The sequence below is a fragment of the Macaca thibetana genome, chromosome 13 (assembly GCF_024542745.1).
Source record: "Macaca thibetana thibetana isolate TM-01 chromosome 13, ASM2454274v1, whole genome shotgun sequence".
Lineage (NCBI taxonomy): Eukaryota > Metazoa > Chordata > Mammalia > Primates > Cercopithecidae > Macaca > Macaca thibetana.
Genome location: NC_065590.1, coordinates 160,128 through 181,041, shown reverse-complemented (window position 1 = coordinate 181,041; position 20,914 = coordinate 160,128). Strand labels below are relative to the sequence as shown.

At 46.5% G+C, this 20,914-nt stretch overlaps 3 protein-coding genes across 3 annotated transcripts in view; 1 reads left to right on the top strand and 2 right to left on the bottom strand.

The window, feature by feature from the left end:
- Nucleotides 1-460, bottom strand: part of ZNF892 (zinc finger protein 892) — a 33,199-nt gene extending 32,739 nt beyond the window's left edge. Inside the window, exon 1 of the mRNA XM_050753869.1 lies at nt 456-460. Coding sequence (XP_050609826.1) covers nt 456-460 — 5 coding nt within the window. The remainder of the gene's footprint in view (nt 1-455) is intronic.
- Nucleotides 1-20,914, top strand: part of MRPS5 (mitochondrial ribosomal protein S5) — a 224,724-nt gene that overhangs the window by 123,634 nt on the left and 80,176 nt on the right. The window lies entirely within an intron of this gene.
- On the bottom strand, nt 102-20,890 carry ZNF2 (zinc finger protein 2). Its single transcript, XM_050755126.1, has 5 exons — nt 20,818-20,890; nt 7,173-7,244; nt 5,565-5,691; nt 2,919-3,032; nt 102-2,102 (listed from the first exon to the last, which is right to left on the bottom strand). Exons 2-5 carry the CDS (start codon nt 7,203-7,205, stop codon nt 1,105-1,107), a joined length of 1,272 nt encoding a protein of 423 aa, XP_050611083.1. The 5' UTR covers nt 7,206-7,244; nt 20,818-20,890; the 3' UTR covers nt 102-1,104.

Here is a 20,914-nt window from a genome sequence, read left to right as displayed (position 1 = left end):
GCTGGGGATGATAAAAGTGTAGGCTGGGCTGTGAATTCAGACAAAGAATGCAAATCCAAGAGGTGTTTTGAATGGAGAGAATCTGGTAAGTAGAAAAGTCATTCATTCATATAAATATTTATTGAGCACCCATTAGCAAGGCACTGTGTGAGATACAAAGACCTGTAAGTCACACCTCCAAGTGCTTACAATCTAGTTGAGAGGATAATACATATACATAAATTATAAAACAAACTGTCAAGCATAATGGTAAAGAAAATAGACTTTGAAGGTGGACCTGTCTTCAAGACCTGGCATCACCTTTTACCAGCTGGGTCACCTTGGGCAAGTGATTTAATCTCTATAAACCTCAGGGTGCTCATCTAGAGATGCAGATGGTAACAGTGCCTACTTCATAGGGTTGGCGACAGGATCAGTTAATCTACTTCCTGTAAAACCCTTAGCTGAGTCTTTACCTCATCGTAAGCGCTCAGGAAGTGCCAGCTACTAGCAGTAGAAGGAAGAGGTCTAAAAGCTGGGACACAAGAGAACAAGATTAGGGCCCCAAAAAGCTCCAAGACAGGGGGACTAAAACACCCATCAAAACAACTGTTCTGAAAAAAAATAGTACTGCTCTGGTATCATTCTGCCTTTCCCTCCTGCTGCAGCCGCCAGTTACTTAAAGTGCAGTGATACCCGGGGCCTAGGTTCTCAGACAAGAGGTATGTCTCCTCCTAACATCTATCCTATTGTCTGACAAACCTTGTCAAACTTTTGTATCGTTAAGAGACATTTCCATGGCCTGCCTGTGGTTCTATAACACAGCAGGAAGGGAGTCATCTCCGTGGCCTGCCTGCAGTTCTGTAACACAGCAGGAAGGGAGTCATCTCCGTGGCCTGCCTGCAGTTCTGTAACACAGCAGGAAGGGAGTCATCTCCGTGGCCTGCCTGCAGTTCTGTAACACAGCCGGAAGGGAGTGCCTATTGAACACTCTGGCGCACAAGCAGTCCAGGACAGCAGCAGCCAGGGTGGGTAGAATGAGTAAATGGCAGCTTTGTTTAAGACAGGGGAGACCTATCTCGAATTTGTATGGAAGTTCTTGTCCCGCCCAAGCTTTCACCCAACTCAGTCTATTCCCTGCTTGGCGTAACGCCGCTGATGCTGAATAACGGAAGATTTTGAACTGAAAACTTTCCCACACACACTGCATTCAAAGGGCTTCTCTCCCGTGTGGACGCGCTGATGCCGCGTGAGCCGGCATCGCTGGCTGAAGGCTTTCCCGCACTCGCTGCATTCATATGGCTTGTCTCCAGTGTGGATCTTCTGATGCTGCGTAAGGGATGAGCGGTCAAAGAAAGCTTTGCCACACTCGTTACACTGATAGCGAGGGTCCCCGGCGTGAGCCTTCTGATGTCTGTTCAGTGACGAGACCCCATAGAAAGCTTTCCCGCACTCGTTACACTCGTACGGCTTCCTGCCAGTGTGGATTAGCTGGTGGCGAGTAAGAATGCTTTTCTGGCTGAAGGCTTTCCCACACTCATGACATTCATAAGGACTTTCTCCAGTGTGAATTCTCTGGTGTCGAGTAAGGGACGAACGGTCAAAAAAGGCTTTCCCACACTCGCTGCACTGAAAGGGCTTCTCTCCGGTGTGGATTCGCTGGTGGACAGTGAGGGACGAGCGGTCGAAGAAGGCTTTTGCGCACACGCTGCACTCGTAGGGGCTCTCCCCGGTGTGCGACATCAGATGTCTGCTGAGGCTGCTCCTGTGGCTGAAGGCTTTCCCACACTCACGGCAGCCGTAGGGCTTCTCCCCAGTGTGAGTCCTCTGATGGCGGGTGAGGGATGAGTGGTCAAAGAAGGTCTTCCCACAGTCACTGCATTCCTGGTGTCTCTCTTTAGTGAGAACTTCCCTGGGCAGGGCTGACCCTCGCCGCACGCCTTTCTCCCGGGAGAGAGATTTCTTATGAGTCTCCCCTGAAGGGCTTTGCTTTTCTGTTCCCATCCTGCCATCGGGTGCATAAACTTCAAATTTAGGACACAGAGGACTTTGCCTTCCAAGGCATTCCCTCAATGATCCTTCTGATTTTTCGTCTGAAGCATCATGAATCTCAGGCTTAGTTTCTGGAACAAACAGAAAACAGATGCAGTTTTTCTTCCTGGACTAGAAAATATTACAGCAGAAAGAAGAGATGCTTCCATGAGTCTGAAAGTAATGTATGGTTACTGCATTGCTTGCTCCCACAAATAGTACTACACTGCAGAGAGGGACTGAGACCTGGGATTGAAGAAGGTGGCAGGGAACAGAACGGATGGTGGACACCTCAGAAAACAGGAGAATGTCCAGCGGGAGCATGGCCAGCACAATTACGAGAGCATGCCGAATGGACTGGATGGCGCTCAATAGAAATAGCAAAGTGTGGCTGGGCACAGTGGCTCACTCCTATAATCCCAGCACTTTGGGAGGCCAAGGTGGGTGGATCACCTGAGGTCAGGAGTTCGAGACCAGCGTGGCCATCATGGCAAAACCCCGTCTCACTAAAATACAAAAATTATCCGGGTGTGGTGGCAGGCGCCTGTAATCCCAGCTATTTGGGAGGCTGAGGCAGGAGAAGCACTTGAACCCGGGAGGCGGAGGTTACAGTGAGCCAAGACAGCCCCACTGCACTCCAGCCTGGGCAACAGAGCGAGACTCTGTCTTGGAAAAAAAAAAAAGGAAAGAGCAAGGCATGAGTGTGCCGTGTGACAGATGTGAGAAAGTAACACTTGGTGAATATAGACGAATAACACGTTAAGGTGTAAAGGGAAAAAATGAAAGCTAGTGGGTGACACACAATAAATAACAAGCAAAAGACTGGAATGTGAGAGAAAGGCGAGAGCTGATGTTCCCCCATCACCCAAATAACAAAATTCCATCCTGTCCTGTTCACACTCAGTTACCTAGAGAGACACTCTCTGGCCGTTCTCTCTCCTCAGACCCATGCAGATCTACTACCCATGGCTTGTCCCCTCTCTTCAATTGGAAAATCACATCAGGTTGAGGAACTGGAAGGCCTGCTCAAAGAGAAAGAAACAAAGCAAGTGGCTGTGTGTGATGAAATATCACTCTCCCAAAGCTCAATCCCAGCTTCTAAGACTTTTTTGTTGCTGTTGAGACAGCGTCTCATTCTGTCGCCCCAGCTGGAGTGCAGTGGCCCGATCTCGGCTCACTGCAACCTCCACCTCCCAGGTTCAAGTGATTCTCCTGCCTCAGCCTCCCCACTAGCTGGAATTACAGACGGGTGCCACCACACCTGGCTAATTTTTGTATTTTTAGTAGAGAAGGAGCTTTGCCATGATGGCCACACTGGTCTCGAACTCCTGACCTCAGGTGATCTGCCTGCCTCGGCCTCCAAAACAGCTGGGATTACAGGCATGAGCCACTGTGCCTGGACACAGCATCTAAGTCTTTTAGAGAGAAAATGCAAAAGGCAGAATGCACAGGCCAAGAATGCAGAGTCCAAAGCAGAGGAAACTCTGGACAGAGGCCAAGACTGAGGCTATAAAAGGAGCAAGTGGCACAAGGTCAGAAGGTTGAGAGAACCCATGTGGATTCACATGTTTATTCTTCCCCGTGAAGTGAATGGGAAGTTCCCGGTGTTAGTACTGGTAGGATGAAGGCTTAGGGGAGATGAGAATGAAATTAAGTCACCTTGAATAAAAAAGTGTATCAAAACTGCCCATTTTTGTTCATTTGTTTGCCTTGAGCACTATGCTTTCATTGAAACAAATCTGTCCGGTTCATTCTAGGAAAATTAGAAGTCTATACAAGCAAAAAGAAAAAAAATCACCTTGCATACAGTGTATTTTCTTTCTTTCTATTCAGATATCCAAAGATGCCTCTAGATACATTCTGTTAAAAACTGGATAATGAGGCTGGGCACAGTGGCCCCCCCCTGTAATCCCAGCACTTTGGGAGGCCAAGACGAGTAGATCACCTGAGGTCAGGAGTTCGAGACCAGCCTGGCCAACATGGTGAAACCCCGTCTCTACTAAAAATACACAAATTAGCAGGGTATGGTAGCTCATGGCTGTAATCCCAGCTACTTGGGAGACTGAGGCACGAGAACTGCTTGAACCCTGGAGACGGAGGTTGTAGTGAGCCGAGATTGCATCACTGCACTCCAGTCTAGGCAACAGAGTGAGACTCTCTCAAATGAAAAAATAAAATTAAATTAAAAAATAAAAAACTGGATAATGAAATGATGCTGACTTGTAAACTTGATTTTTTTTTTCACATAATAAATTTAAAATACTATTTTATTTCAATCAGCACTGATCTACCTCACCATTGTAATAGCTACGGGATATGACATTGTATGGATAACATAATTTATTTAATGAATTCCCTTATGACAGACATTTAGATCATTTTTAATGTTTTGCTATTAACAAACAATAGTGTAATGAACATCTCCATATACCACGGATTGTTAGTCCTATTATTTCCTTAGGATAAATTCCCTGAAGCAAATCTATCCATTTTTGGTTATATTAAAAAATAGGTCCTGGAAATAGGCTTGGGCTCTAAACTTCCCTTTTGTTGAGGCCCCAACTTGGGAAAGAGGCACTTTTATTGGGCCCAAGGACTGTCTACTGGGTTTTATGTAGATTCTCTGTTGACAAAATGGCCACACCCAGCATCTCCCTGTGGCTCTCGGTCCCTGACCTCAGGGGCTCTATTTTCCTCAACAGCCATCTGCTAACGCCTGTAACAAAGGCTCCTTCCTGAATATTCCATTCTGTTTGGGAGACTACTGGCCTGATTACATTACTCTGGGGGGTGTTAGCACTTACTTTGAGACCTGCCTGGTAGGAAATCAGCACTGCGAGTCCTTTTACTGCTGCTTAGTTTAAACCGGCTTCTCATTCTGGGCACTCCCTCAGCCTCTCACTCTTGAAGCCCCTGAGAGGTTCCCATAACCTCCAGGAGCCCAACTTTACTTTTCACTAATACCGGAATCAGTAGTGACTCAACTTTCTCTGTCACACAAGTCTCTATAATTACAAAGTGTGTTCTGTGAGCATCTAAGACTGTACCTAAGACAAATACTCAAAATCAAACATATCTCTGGTGACCTCAGAGGCACAACCCTCTATTCCGACAAGATGGCCCCCTTCCCCAGCACACACTCCTCTGGGTGAGCTGAGTTACCTGACTGGCGAGTTGGGAGAATAGCTGGGCATATGGAACTCAGCGTTTTCCGCCTGCCCCTCTGGAGACCCAGCTCCCTGCCTCTAACACACATTCTGCTCGGTCCCTCAGCCCTCACTGGCCCGCCCTCCGTTTTGCCAGGGCAGGCTGCTGAGCGAGAGAGCCTATGGTTGTCCAGCACCGCCCATGGCTGGGGAGGCATGTCTGCCCAATGCTGGGGTTCAGTATTGAGCCCGCCGTTGCTGTACTCTGATGCCACATCTTTCAACTCTTACCTTGTCTCTCAAGTGGCTCAGGACTCAGTGGGGAGGAGAAAGGTAATAATTCCTCAGCCCTCTCAGCCCCACATTAGCATAGGACAGACTGTACCTCCTCATGGAGGCTCCCCTTACCCAATGACACGATGCTGTTATAGTTCTCCAGCATCACCTCCTTGTAGAGGTCCCTCTGTATGGGGACCAGATGACTCCACTCTTCATCTGTGAAAACCACAGCCACGTCTTCGAATGTCACTGATTCCTGAAAATACAATCACATTCTCCTTTACTCTTAACCCTTCTCTTTATTTGGACCAGACCAAAAATGTCAAAGATGACAGCCCTGGAGGATGCATGGTGGGAGGGAAGAAAAACAATGGACTGAGTAGAACTTTAAAGCCCTTGGGAAAAGTGGCCTCATCACCCAGGACATGGAGCTCTTGGTCAGAACCTCACAGCACTACACCTGCAGCTGAGCTTCTGAGTATCAGCCTCTTTCTTCAGACCTCTCAAACCAGCACAAAAAAAGCCGTGTGTGCCTTGCACCTGGCTTCCTCAAATGGCAGCATTTTCCACGTTTGCTTTATCTTTCCTCTTGACTAACTTGCCGACATCAGATGTCTTTAATCCTAAATATTTCAATGTGTATTCTGCAAAAACAAGGGCGTACTGTTGTTATGATCACAGTATAACTATAAAAAATGGAGAAAACAGGCTGGGCGTGGTGGCTCACGCCTGTAATCCCAGCACTTTGGGAGGCCAAGACGGGCAGATCATGAGGACAGGAGCATGGTGAAACCCCATCTCTACTAAAAATACAAAAAAATTAGCCAGGCGAGGTGGCGGCGCCTGTAGTCCCAGCTACTCCAGAGGCTGAGGCAGGAGAATCGCTTGAACCCGGGAGGCGGAGCTTGCAGTGAGGTGAGATCGTGCCACTGCACTCCAGCCTGAGTGACAGAGTGAGACTGCATCTCAAAAAAAATAAAATAATATAAAAAGGAGAAAATAGCATTGATCTTATCCTATTACCTAATCTACAATCTTACTCAGATTTCACCAATTGTCTTTGTTTTTTACAAATCCTTAGAATAATGGTGTTGATTAGATCATCTGTAGGATCCACCTCATTTCATTCCAATGCTCTGTGATTCTGTAATATTGCATCTCTTTACCTCCAGTTCTAAAACCTCAGATGAGTCTCCAGTGTGTCGGCAAAAGTTCTAGGCCAGGGTGCCGATAGGCCAGGGTGCAGAATTCAAGACTCTGTCCTTGGGCAGGAATGGAGCAAGCCACATGTCTGTAGCACAGGAGACTCTTCAGGGCTCTCAGCACCAGCAGACAGGTGTTCTACAGTGTGTACCACACATCCCCGCCTAGCCCCACACTCTCTGAACACTGGGGCCTCCTCTCAGTCCACACATGAATGTACCAAAGGGACAGTCAGGACCAGAACCAGCCCACTATTCCCCAAACCTTCCAGTCAGACCCTACCATTGGCTTCTAGGCACAATCACTCACAGCGAAGGCTCCAGGAGTTGTGAGTCTGGTGACGAGCTAGTGGGCACATGCTCACGGCACGAAAAGGTCACTAAAGGACACCTCAAGTGAAATGGGAAAGAAATACTCCCTGTGGAGTCCTTCATCTGCCTGGCTGGGTCTGCTCAAAGAGGCTCCAGGATAAAGAAAAGTGGTTCTATTCTGGAGACGAATGGAGTACTTCGGAAACACAAAAGGCCACCTCACCTGGCATCTGGTGGTCGGAGACGCAGCAGCCATTCTTTCCTGTGTGCTCTCCCTGTAGTCAAGGGCAGAGTCCTAATGAAGCAGAAGTGTGGGGTGAGAAAGAAGGTACGAGAAAGACCAGTACCGTCACATAGTGTTTTGACCCATGAAGCCCATACCAGGGGGATACGTCATTCTCAGTACCTTACAAAAGGGGGTCAAAGTCAAGCAAGGCCAGGCACAACCCCAGACCGCCCCAGAATGAGAGCCAACAACCATGGAATTGCGAATTAGACCACAATGTGGTGGTGGTTTTACCATGATGCTAGAGGCAGAGTTCTATTCCTGAGAGTCAAGAACTGTGTAAGATTCACACAGTGCGTATACGTATAAACTCACATTCAGTATTGCCCTGAACAATTACTGGGCAAAAGCCATAAGCAATTTTGTAAAAGACTACACGGACAAGACATATCAAAGACAATCCAGTCTCTTCAAAGGAAAAAGACCCCACTCGTAGCCCCTGCTAAAGGACCGTCCCTTGGGCAGGTTTTGTACCATGTGACCCTGGGTCTCATTCCCGGAGCCACACTGATTAGGCCACAGGTGGGCGATGCATAGGTGAGTAGTAGACTGAGACGTGGTCTGGCTTGAAAAGGGGTGACATCCTTCCTTGGGAATGTGAACTAAGAAATGTCAGGACAAGTAAGTGACTAGCTGAAAGGATATCATGAGGTCCCGAAGCAGCCACGAGGATCGGGGAACCAAAGTTACCAGCAGCAGAACCCGTGGGCACGTGGGAGGTACAAGGTAGAGAAAAGGTCATAATAGACCACGGGACCAGGGGCAGGCAGGGGGAGCCCAGTGCAGTCCCACCAGCGGTGGTATACTGACACAGAGACCTAAGAATTCCTGGGGAGGCCCTCACCTCGCCTAGCACCACCCACGGGTCCAATTTCCATGCAAACCAGCCTTATTTATTCATAGATTGCCGTAATACTCCAACCCTCTTGGGCTCTGTGTAAGATCTTATCACTAATTCCCTTTACTGGGATTAGCGAAGTCTCAGGTTTTCGCAATCGAGAGTCTAATTAAAACAACAGACCAGGCACAGTGGCGCACGTCTGTAATCCCGGCACTTTGGGAGGCTGAGGTAAAAGGATCACTTGAGGCCAGGAGTTCTCGAGACCAGCCTGGGCAACATAGCAAGACCCCTGTCTCTACAAAAATAAAAACTATAAAAATAAAACAAGAGCATTAAATCCCACATTTCTGGGATTTATGGTGGCTGGGAGATGGTGTGGTCCTCATGAGGAGGAGGAAAAGGCGTATTTGTGGTGCACTGACCATTCTCCAACAGTCAAGGGGATATGGTCACTGCTTCTTGTGACTCATTCATCCTTCTATTCAACCAGCATTTATTCAGCACCAACTACTTATACCAAGCACAAAAAAACTGTCAGACGCTGTCTTTGTCCTCCAGAAGCTATAGCTTAGCACAGAGAACAAGTAAATGAAATAATATTTCACTCCAGGATGTGTAAGTGCAGCAAAGCGATATGCAATCCATGACAGCACCTCAGAGGCTCACCTAGCCCAGCAGGGAGGGGTGGAGGGAGGAGCACTGCAGCTTTCTTGACAGGAGTGGGATCTAAGCTAAGTTTTCATTTGTGGGAGGAGCCAGAACCTTCTAAATCTTGAGAAAAAAACCTCAAGTTTCTCAAAAAGAAGGAGGCAGGTCTTTACATGGAAAGGATTAACAACAAAAATCAGCTTAGAATGGTAGAAGTCTAGGCTGTGAGTCGTGCTGTGGGGAAGATGCAGCTAAAGAGGGAGGCAGAGGCCAGTTTCCTCAAGGAGAGTTTTGCACGGCCCTTTCTCCACAGGCATGGAGGTTACCGAAGGGCTTGGGTGTGGACATGTCATCACATCTGTGCTTTAGAAAAACCACTGTGACTTACAGCAAGGGCCTTGAAACATACTGTTTGACCCAGCAATTATCTCCTAGGAATTTATACTAAGGAAATAAGTAATAATATGTACACAGCTTTTTATGACTCATCATTAACACTAACCCTTACTGACAGCTATGTTCCAGGGCACTTCCTAAGCACTCTATATGTATGATCTCATTTAATCTTTTCAATAAGGCAGCAAAAATTTGAAATACCTTAAACATCTGGAGACTTGGTTAAGTAATTTCTGGTCCAGTCCATACATAAATGGAACACTATTAAACATCATCTTGGCCTGGCGCATTGGCTTAATCCCAGCACTTTGGGAGGCTGAGGCAGGTGGATCATGAGGTCAAGAGATGGAGACCATCCTGGTCAAAATGGTGAAACCCTGTCTCTACTAAAAATACAAAAAAATTAGCTGGGTGTGGTGGCACGTGCCTGTGGTCCCAGTTACTTGGGAGGCCGAGGCGGGAGAATTGGTTGAACCCAGGAGGCGGAGGTTGCAGGGAGCCAAGATCGTGCCACTGCACTGCAGCCTGGCGACAGAGAGAGACTCCATCTCAAACAAACCAAAACAAAAAAACCCCATCATCTTAATAACAACTAGCATTATTGAGCATTTGCTATTTACCAGGTATTGTGCTAAGTGCTTTTTATAAGGATAATTTAACTCCATCCTCATAAATCAATAAGGAAGACACTATTTTACATATTAGGAAATTAAGGCTTTGTAAGAAGCTGAGGTAGAACTTGGATCCAAGTCAGCCTGGGAGCTTTTAACTTTTATGCTATCATGATTTATTTTCATGAAAAGATAGCCACATCAATTACAGATGAATAGACTAGAACAGAAAATTCCAAAACATATCCAAGCATTAGGGAAGCCTGATGTGCGACTGAGGTGGCATTACAAGTCAGTGGGGAGAAGATCACTAGTGATAAACTGCAAACAACTTCAATGTCCATTAATCAGATAATGGATTTGTGAATATATACACATATATGAATATTATACATTATTAACAGAGATAAATTGCAAAAAACATAATTACTGGGCAAAAAATAAGTTATAAAATGACTTACTGTATAATATTTACATAAAATTTAAAAACAGGTAGATAATACCTGCAAAAATCTATTAACACATGGGACAATAAGCACCAATGTGTACATATCTGAGAAGATAGGGAAATAAGACTGGGGAGGGATACCCAGGATACTTCAGCTTTATAATGCTTTGTTTCTTACAAAAAAAAAATCAACAATTGAAAAAACTCACAAAGAATGGCCAGGCACGGGGGCTCACACCTGTAATCCCAGCACTTTGGAAGGCCAAGGGATGAGGATCACTTGAGGTTAGGAGTTCGAGACCAGTTTGGCCAACATGGTGAAATCCCATCTCTACTAAAAATACAAAAATTAGCCAGGCATGATGGCACATGGCTGTAGTCCCAGCTACTCCAGAGGCTGAGGCAGGAGAATCGCTTGAACCTGGAAGGCAGAGGTTGCAGTGAGCTGAGATCATGCCACTGTACTCCAGCCTGGGTGAAAGAGTGAGACTCCATCTCAAAAAAAAAAAACCAAAAAAAAAAAAAAAAAAAAAAAACCTAAGAAATTCAAAAATACTACGTGAAGAATGTACACTCTTAAAATTACATACATGTACGTGCACATTATGTATAGAAAAAGGACGAACACATATTAAAATGTAAATGAAATTTGAGTGGTGAGGTATAAGAGATTTTTATTTTCTTACCATTCTTTATACATTTTTTTCAACAAGAGTATGTCCTTATTTTGGTGTACAGAAAAAATAACAGAAAGGAAAGAAGAGTGGTGTGCAGAAAAGTTATAGCGGACCTGAGACTGCTATTCCTAGAAAGTTCTGCTTGCGTGCTGGCCCTTCGCTGGCAGCTGGAAACCTCGATTTTGAGAGGGTTCCCCAGTTCCCTAAGAGATAATGGGGGTCTGCTATGCCTAAACTATTCATGCAAACAATGTGGTTTATGGTGAACATCTGCTTTCCTATTGGAGGGTCTGGAATTTTGGTATGTGTTAGACAGACGGTGCCTAGGTGACCAGCTCTCAGTAAAAACGTGGGCTGAGTCTCCAGTGAGCTGCCTTGAGCAGAGATTGTTGCTGCATTTTCGTTGCTGGGGGAAGGAGTGTGCTCCATGTGACACCCTCATGGGAGAAGGAGAATAGAAGCAAGCCTATATGCGGATTCCTCTACCTGGCTTGTCTTTTCACCTTATGATCTGGCTGCCTGTCCTTGCAGGGTCATCATCATACTCTTAGCCAGAAGTACAACTACGGGTCAAGTCTTGAGTCCTTCTAGTGAATCCCTGAACCTGGGGTGATCCTGGGGACCCCAACACAGGTGGCCACGCCACACTGAGCGGCTGTGGTGTGATGAGATTACAGGAAGGAAAGAATGGAGGTGAGCAGACCACTGAGGAGAGTGTTGTACTTCAATAAGAAAGATGACAAACTGAATGAAAGCTGTGAAAGTAGAAATGGAAGACACTGCTGTCAAGCTATTAAGAAGAGCAGACAGGCCGGGCGCAGTGGCTCACACCTGTAATCTCAGCACTTTGGGAGGCCGAGGTGGGTGGACCACGAGGTCAGGAGTTTAAGACCAGCCTGGCCAAGATGGTGAAACCCCGTTTCTACTAAAAATACAAAAATGAGCCAGGCACAGTGGTGGGCACCTATAATCCCAGCTACTTGGGAGGCTGAGGCAAGAGAATCGCTTGAACCTGGGAGGCAAAGGTTGCAATGAGCCAAGATCACGCCACTGCACTCTAGCCTGGGCAACAGAGCAAGACTCCGTCTCAGGGGGGAAAAAAAAGAAGAAGAACAGACAATACACTGGCTGGAAGAAGAGGCTGAAGGTGATGAGGGCAAAAATGATGTCCAGGTTACCATTGCGGCGTGGATAACAATGCTGTTCATGGAGATAAGCAACAGAGAAGGAGGATGGAAAGGAAAACCAATGAGTACAGTTTTGGACATTCGGAATTTGAGCTGACCCCACATCCTTGAATAAGAAAACTCAGATGACTCTGGCTCCCACTGGCCAGATAAGTAATAAAAATCATTAGTGCTAAGTAAAATAATTTGAACTTTGAAGGGCTATGAGTTTCATACTCAAAATAGAAAAGTTAATATAAAGTATGCCATAAAAGTTGCAATACAAGGAAGGCAATGTTTAAAACTTTAGTTATATAAAAAGGTACTTTTTCTATTAATTGTATGACTATTCATAAAGTATAGATGTACCCTTGGGATATATACTTGTATCTATTCACATAAGTATGTAAAAAGAAATTTGGAATAGGAATAAACCAGGTAATCCCAGACACGGAACTACACACCCCAAACAGGGAGGACTAACAGTACTGGGGCTACAGGTAACTATCAGGTAGAAAGAGAAATGGGCTCTACTAACAATGAACCTACCTCTGGTTCCAAAGAGGCATTGTAACTGCAGATTTCATCCTTTCTCCCTTAGGAGATGAGTCCTACAGCTAGACTTATGAATCAAAGATACAAATAAGGAACAACTAAGTTTTCAAAAATGTCAAAAGACCAGATCAATAGATATTCACTGGTCTGTCTGGCAGCATTTAACTCTATTCTATAATGGGGCTATCACATTCTTGGATATTTGGGGATTTTCTGTTCTAGTCTATTAGTCTGTTACCTTTGCTATCTTTTCATGAAAATAAATCATTATAGCTTAAGAGTTACAGGTTGCCAGGCAGCTCAGGGTTATTTAATAATGGGTTCACACTGGCCAAGCAAAATTTTAAAGGAATATTACCTTGAGGGTGAATACCAGTTTGCAAAAACTATGTGAAAAACAAGCAAAAACTTTTTGGAAAAACAAGTTTAGCTAAGTATAAGCAAGAAATTTCTGCATAACTTTTGTCTTCTACCACACCAAAGAGTCCCAGGAATGAGTTTCAAGGGAAGCAGGGTTATATGGTAGAAAGCACTACACAGGCATGGAATTATTAACCATGAAGCCTTGGATGAGTTACCTAAGCCAATAGTTGTTTGCTGCCTAACTCACAGAGTAGTTACAAATGGTAAGACCATTAATATAAAGCATTTATCATCCAGTTCATTCAACAAATACAAGTTCTCTTCCTTTCTACTGCTCAGTGCAATCCATCCACTTATTGCACTATTCAATGACTATGTACCAAGTAGCTGTTATGTGCTAGGCAGCGAGATGTGTGAGGTCAACAAGACAGAAATGTCTATCTCCAGGACTTTACCTGTGTTCTAACTTTTTTCTTTTTTTTTTGGAGATGGAGTCTTGCTCTGTGGCCCAGGCTGGAGTGCAGTAGCACGATCTCGGCTCACTGCAAGCTCCGCCTCCTGGGTTCATGGCAGTCTCCTGCCTCAGCCTCCGGAGTAGCTGGGACTACAGGCATGCACCACCACGCCCAACTAATTTTTGTATTTTTATTTTTTTTTTTTTTTATTTTTTTTTTGAGACGGAGTCTCGCTCTGTCGCCCAGGCTGGAGTGCAGTGGCCAGATCTCAGCTCACTGCAAGCTCCGCCTCCCGGGTTCACGCCATTCTCCTGCCTCAGCCTCCCGAGTAGCTGGGACTACAGGCGCCCGCCACCTCGCTCGGCTAGTTTTTTGTATTTTTTAGTAGAGACGGGGTTTCACCGGGTTAGCCAGGATGGTCTGGATCTCCTGACCTCGTGATTCGCCCGTCTCGGCCTCCCAAAGTGCTGGGATTACAGAATTTTTGTATTTTTAGTAGTGACAGGGTTTCACCATTTTGGCCAGGATGGTTTCAATCTCTTGACCTCATGATCCACCCGCCTCAGCCTCCCAAAGTGCTGGGATTACAGGCGTGAGCTGCCACGCCTGGCCCCTAGTCTTTCCCCCGGCCCCCCAGCATTTTCCACCCCAGTAGTACTTTCTTTCGACATCTTCAAAGACATACAAGCCTCCTCTACCTGAAACTATTTTCACTGAATCCCATGACCTCCTTCTAGCAAAACAGTTCTCATTTAAGCTTTTCTTTCATGATGAAACTTTTTGGAGAGTAATACAAATCTACTGACTCCACACTGTCACCACTTACTCTTCTCCAGTCCCTGTTTTTCAGTTTTGCCCCTCACACACCTGAAAGGGCATGCTTGAAAGCTACCTTTTTTTATTTTGAGGCAGAGTTTCACTCTTGTCACCCAGGCTGAAGTGCAATGGCATGATCTCAGCTCACTGCAACCTCTACCTCTCAGGTTCAAGTGATTCTCCCACCAAAGCCTCCCGAGTAGCTGGGATTACAGGCACCCGCCATCATGCCCAGCTAATTTTTGTATTTTTTATAGAGATGGAGTTTCACCATGTTGGCTAGGCTGGTCTTGAACTCCTGACCTCAAGTGATCTGCCCACCTCGGCTTCCCAAAGTGCTGGGATTACAGGCATGAGCCACTGTGCCTGGCCTACCAATGCACTTCTGATCTTATCTCTATTTCTCTGTAGCTTTTCACTGTTCTGACAAGCTTCTGCTTGTTCCAGTGGTTACTGTAACTGCTATGATACTGCACTAGCCTTTCTTCCAACCACTAAAATTGCTGTCTGTGTGTGACTCTTTTTCCCCACTTTTGCCCTGGAAACATGGATGCTGCCCATAGCTCAGTCTTTGTACTTTCTTCATTTTTGCCATCCCTCAGAAAGTCCATCCACACTCAGGGCTCCATTTTCCAACTCTACAGATGTCCATGTCCTGTAACTGTATTGTAATTGTACAACTGTACTGCATTCTTCCAAACTTATCCTGCATTTCCAAATGACTGCAAACCTTGAATTAGGCGTTCTGCCATCACCTCAAAATTATCTTCCTTTAGGCAATTCCCCACATCCACGCCTCTTCCTGGCTTTACATTTGTATCAGATGTTTTATTCTTCTCCCAGGTGTCCCAAACTCAAACTCTTACCTCACTGTCTTTCCTCCCAAATCTAGTCACCAGGCCCTTTTGACTCTTCTTTTGCAATGTCATCCGTATCCTTCCCTTTCACTACCACCACCTGAATTCAGGTCCACAACAGCTTACTTCAAAACTGTCATACGTCCCTAACTGGCTCTCTGCTTCTGGTCCTTTCCCCTCTCTAGTCCTGAATGTGACCTCTAGAACAACTGTCCCCAAATAGTTTGATTCGTGTCAGTCCCTGGATCACACCTATACAAGCCACCTTGCCTACTGGTCTTGTCCTGATTCTCTGAGTCCCGGGCCCTGGCTCCCAGCGTACCTTTTCTTCAACCTTGTCTACCACTGTTGCTAAATTTCTGTAAAAATTCTCTCCAGCTCAAATCTGCCTAACGCTTAGCTGCTGCTTTCCTGGTTTTTTCTTTTTTTTCACGTCAAATCCCACCTCCTCCATGAAGCCCTCCAGCACTCGTGCGGAGGCCCAGGGCAGGGAGCTAAATGAGGCAATCTGAGGCGCTTGCTAGGAAAGAGGGAGCGGGCAGCACCCTAAATTTGGTGTCAATTCCACCCACGTTCATTAAGCACCCACTATGGGAAGAAGAAACGGGAGAGGCGGAGGAAGACTCCAAACCTCCAACCTGAAAGTCCGGGACCGACAGACAATGGGTGCCCAGACCCCACGGGACACACGCACACACGGGGGTGGGTGCACAACTTTCCGTCCGCACCGAGTCGTCGCGACACACGCTCTGCTGGCCTCGCCCTTGTCACCCCGTTTTGCTCCCACAGCACCTCCCCAAAGTTCTCAAGTCCCGTCCCTAAGCTGCTGCGCTCAGTCCGCTCCTCGAAGACACACACCCACAACCCTCACCTCCGGCACAGAGTGCTCGGGACCCGGGAAGACGGCGCCTCTTCAGGTCGGGTAAGCAACGCGCCTGCGCAAAGGGTCCTGGCGCCCGCGCTCCCAATCAATGCGCTGCCTTCGCAAGGACTTCATCTCCCAGAAGTCTGCGCGCCCGGTGCGCCTTAATATGACGTCAGAAAATCTGTGCAAACGCCGGCTTCGCGCGGCTGAACAGGATCCAAAATGGCAGCGCTGTCGCCTTAGCTGAGAGAGCGAGCCGTTGTGGATGTTTGGGAGACTTATGGTCACCTTGAAGTACTGCCTGCGCCTGGTGTCCAGTCCCTCCAGTCATCCGATGGGAGCGCCGTCCACAGGGAATGTGTCTGTCTGATCCTGGTGCCTCTGCCCAGCCGGCAGGGGAAGACCGAGACGAAATCGAGTCATCTAGCGTTGGAAAGGGCTTATTTCCGCTTCCGTTTGTCCACTTGCAGAAATTTGATTCTGGAATTTTGGCCCGAGAGGCAGTTTGGTTGTGAGAACAGGGCTGCGGTTCCAGGCAGGGTCCATGCACATATTTGCGTTGGAAGGAGAGAAGAGCCTAGGACATATATGTATTAGCTGTGCAGCTGGTCCGACTCCCGACTGCTTGAGCTCACACCAGCCGGCCTTGGAGTTGCTGGAAGGGCGCTGGCTGCAAGCTAAGATCACCCGGAGAGCTTTAGACATTGATGCCTGAGGCCCAGCTGTGGAGCGAAAGTTTGCAAAGAGCTGCAGGTGACTCTAACGTGCAGCTAAAGCTAAGAACTATTGAGCTATAGCTCCGGGAAGACTGAAAATTACAAAGAATATGATAAAATCCTACTTCAGGAACAAAACTACATTTTTCCAGGTTAATACTTCGTTAGTTTTTTTTTTTTTTTTTTTTAAGTTTTTTTAGGGTACAAAGTAGTTGTAAACATTTATGGGCCACCTGAGATATTTTGACACAGGCATGCAATACGTAATAACCTCATCAGGATAAATGGGATGTACATTACCTCAAGCATTTATCCTTTGTATTACAAACAATTCAGTTATATTCCTTTAATTACTTTAAAATGTTCAATATTATTGGCTGTAGTTACTCCGATGTGCTATCAAATACTAGTTATACTATTTCTTATTCTATTTTTGTACCTATTAACTAGCCCCACTTCCCCACCCCACCAACCCTTCCCAGTCTCTGTTAATCATCCTTCTACTCTGCATCTCCATAAGACTACACTTTCATTCAAAAAAATCCTAATTGCTCACCATAGGCAAGGCACGGTTGAGTAAGTTACTGACCCAAATGAACTCTTGGTCCAATGGAAAAAATCACAATAGAGGCAGTATGTTCTACAATTATGTCACCCCTCGGCATACTATGAGAGTACAATGGAGGAAAGAAGCTATTAACTATGGTTGGGAAAGGTGGGAAAGGATTCCTATAATTGGTGTACTTAAAGTAATTAAGAAAAAGAAGTGTGATCTAAACAGAGAATAGCACCTACAAAGGCACAGTCTAGAGGATAAAAGTGAAAAGAATTTGTAGCAAAGTGAATGGCTTGTGGATGAGGTTTAGGGGCCAATAACTATCTTGAGGTAAGGCCAGGTTGTGGCTGACTTTGTGTTGTACTAACGGGTTTGGACCTTCCTAGAAGATTAGAGCTTGATTAAAGTCACAACATCCACAAGAGAAATATTTTCTTTTTGTTCCATTCTGTGTGGTGGTTTTTATTATTTATTTAGCTTTTTTTTTGAGACAGAATCTCCCTCTGTCGCCCAGGCTGAAGTGCAGTGGCCGGATCTCAGCTCACTGCAAGCTCCGCCTTCCGGGTTTACGCCATTCTCCTGCCTCAGCCTCCCGAGTAGCTGGGACTACAGGCGCCCGCCACCTCGCCCGGCTAGTTTTTTGTATTTTTTTTTAGTAGAGACGGGGTTTCACCGTGTTAGCCAGGATGGTCTTGATCTCCTGACCTCGTGATCCGCCCGTCTTGGCCTCCCAAAGTGCTGGGATTACAGGCTTGAGCCACCATGCCTGGCCTTATTTATTTAGCTTTATACTGAGGGTGGAAACTGGGGTCCTGAAAGTGTTTCTTTCTAGAATATTCTGCACCCACTGGCAGGCCTTAGGCTTTGTCTTTACTGCTTCCATGTAGCTGCCAAAGTGGAAGTTTATATTCTCTAGGATTTAGCGGCCTCAAAGTCAGGTTTGTTGCTCGATTCTCAGAATTCTAGCTCTCATTTTATTTTTTGAGACATGCTCTGGCTCTGTCATCCAGGCCGGAATGCAGTGGCATGCTCTCAGCTCACTGCAACCTCCACCTCCTGGGCTCATGTAGTCCTCCCATCTCAGCCTCAAGAGTAGCTGGGACTGCAGCTGTGCACCACCAGGCCGGGCTAATTTTTGTATATATTTTTTTTTAGAGACAGAGTTTTACCATGTTGCCCAGGCTGGTTTCAAACTCGGGCTCAAGCAATCCACCCTCTTCGGCCTCCCAGAGTGCTAGGATTACAGGCATGAGCCACTGCGTCTGGCCCATTTCACTTTATTTTTTTGAATGTTTACACATTCCTCACTTTCATGCCTGCTTATCAGTGTGTTTATAAAGATGTTTGTAATTTTTCAGCATTTTTAGTTTTTTTGATTAAGAGGGCTGTTTAGGCCATCTAATCTGCCATGTTACTGGGAAGATTAAGAGAATTTTAACTGATTTTCTCAAAAGAGTTAGGAGGAGCATATCGAAGCTAAGCAGCCAAGAAGTGACATACATTAATTTTTTTAGAGTAAAACAGATATCTCTTGGGCCCACAAGCTTGTAGGTTCTGCCAAATTGCAGGATGTTATGACCATCTGATGCTGTTTAACAAACCAGTCCAAACTTAGTGACTTAAAACAACAATTTTATTAGGCCAACACATTCTGTGGGTCGGGAACTTGGATGGGCACAACAGGGATGGGCACACAAGGATATCATTTGGATATCCCCTCCAAATCTCATGTTGAGATGTAATCCCCAGTGTTGGAGATGGGGCCTGGTGGGACATATTTGGGTGATGGGGGCAGATCCCTCATGGCTTGGTGCTGTCCTTGTAATAGTGAGTACTCCTGAGATCTGGTTTTTTACGTGTGTGGCACCTTCCTGCCCTCCCCAACTCTGTTTTGTTCCTGCTTTCACCATGCAAAGTGCAAGCTCCCACTTCACCTTCCACGGTGAGTGAAAGCTCCCTGAAGCCTCCCCAGGAGCCAAACATGCCAGTGCCATGCTTCCTGTACAGCCAGAAGAACCAAGAACCAATGAAACCTCTTTTATTTATAAATTGCCCAGTTTCGGGTATTTATAGCAGTGCAGAATGGCCTAACACTGCTCGTTTCTGCTTCCCAATTTCTGGATCCTCAATTGGGAGGACTGTATCTGGCACCCAGATTGGCACTTGTGGCTAGGCTCAGCTGGGACTGTTAGTCCCCGCATGTAACCTCTCTTTGTGCTTGGACTTTCTCACAGCATGGTGACCTTGGGGCAGTCCGGCTTCTTGCACCTCATTTCAGGGCTCTAAGAGGGTCCCAGGGAACGAGACAGAGGCTTCATGGCTTTTTTTTTTTTTTGAGACAGAGTGTCGCTCTTGTTGCTCAGGCTGGAGTGCAATGGCACAATCTCGGCTCGCCACAATCTCTGCCTCCCGGGTTCAAGCGATTCTCCTGCCTCAGCCTCCCGAGTACCTGGGATTACAGGCATGTGCCATCACGTCCGGCTAATTTTGTATTTTTAGTAGAGATGGGTTTTCTCCATGTTGGTCAGGCTGGTCTCCAACTCCCGACCTCAGGTGATATGCCCACCTCTGCCTCCCAAAGTGCTGGGATTACAGGCGTGAGCCACTGCGGCCAAGAAGCCTTTTTTTTATTTTTTACTTTTGAGACGGAGTTTTGCCCTGTCACCCAAGCTGGAGTGCAGTGGGCAACCTCGGCCCCCCAGGTTCCAGCGATTCTCCTGCCTCAGCCTCCTAGGTATCTGGGATTACAGGTGCACACTACCACGCCCAGCTAATTTTTGTATTTTTTAGTAGAGACGGGGTTTTGCAGAGACAGGTGTGAGCCACTGCACCCAGCTACCAGTCTTAAAAGTTTACAAACTGCAGTCTGGGCGCGGTGGCTCACGCCTGTAATCCCAGCACTTTGGGAGGCTGAGGCGGGCGGATCACGAGGTCAGGAGATTGAGACCATCCTGGCTAACACGGTGAAACCCCGTCTCTACTAAAAATACAAAAAACTAGCCGGGCGTGGTGACGGGTACCTGTAGTCCCAGCTACTCGGGAGGCTGAGGCAAGAGAATGGCATGAACCTGGGAGGCAGAGGTTGTGATGAGCCAAGATCGTGCCACTGCCGTCCAGCCTGGGAGACAGCGAGACTCTGTCTCAAAAAAAAAAAAAAAAAGTTTACAAACTGTATGATTCCATTTATGTGACATTCAGGAAAAGGCAAAACTATAGGGACAGGTAACAGCAGTGGGCACGGGTTGGGTGGAAGAGGTGTTTGCAGAGCAACAGTAAAAGGAATGTTGAAGGTGGTGGAGAGTGTATAGGCTGGTGAGGACTGGAGCTCCACCAACAGTGCTTTGAGATGAAATGGTGCACTAGAGCACTGAGCAGGAGAGAGAATATGCCTGGGATAATTAACGTGCATTGTAACAAACAAGGGCCTCTGGATCAAGATCTGTCCCAAAGGACACAATGTAAGATTGGGGAATTTTAGACACTGTAGCAGGCCCAGAGGATGGGCATCAGGAAAAGGCAGTGGCCCTCAAGTTCATCTGAAGTAGTTCCATCTCTAGTTTTGTTGACCCATCAATGAGATGAAAATCTTTTCTCACTTGTCCATCCCCTCACCTTTTTGGTTCAGAGCACCGAAGATGGAAAAGCTCCTATACCAGCCATGGTTCCCAGACAATGTCCCCCTGCGTGGATGAGGGTTTGCTTGCTGCGC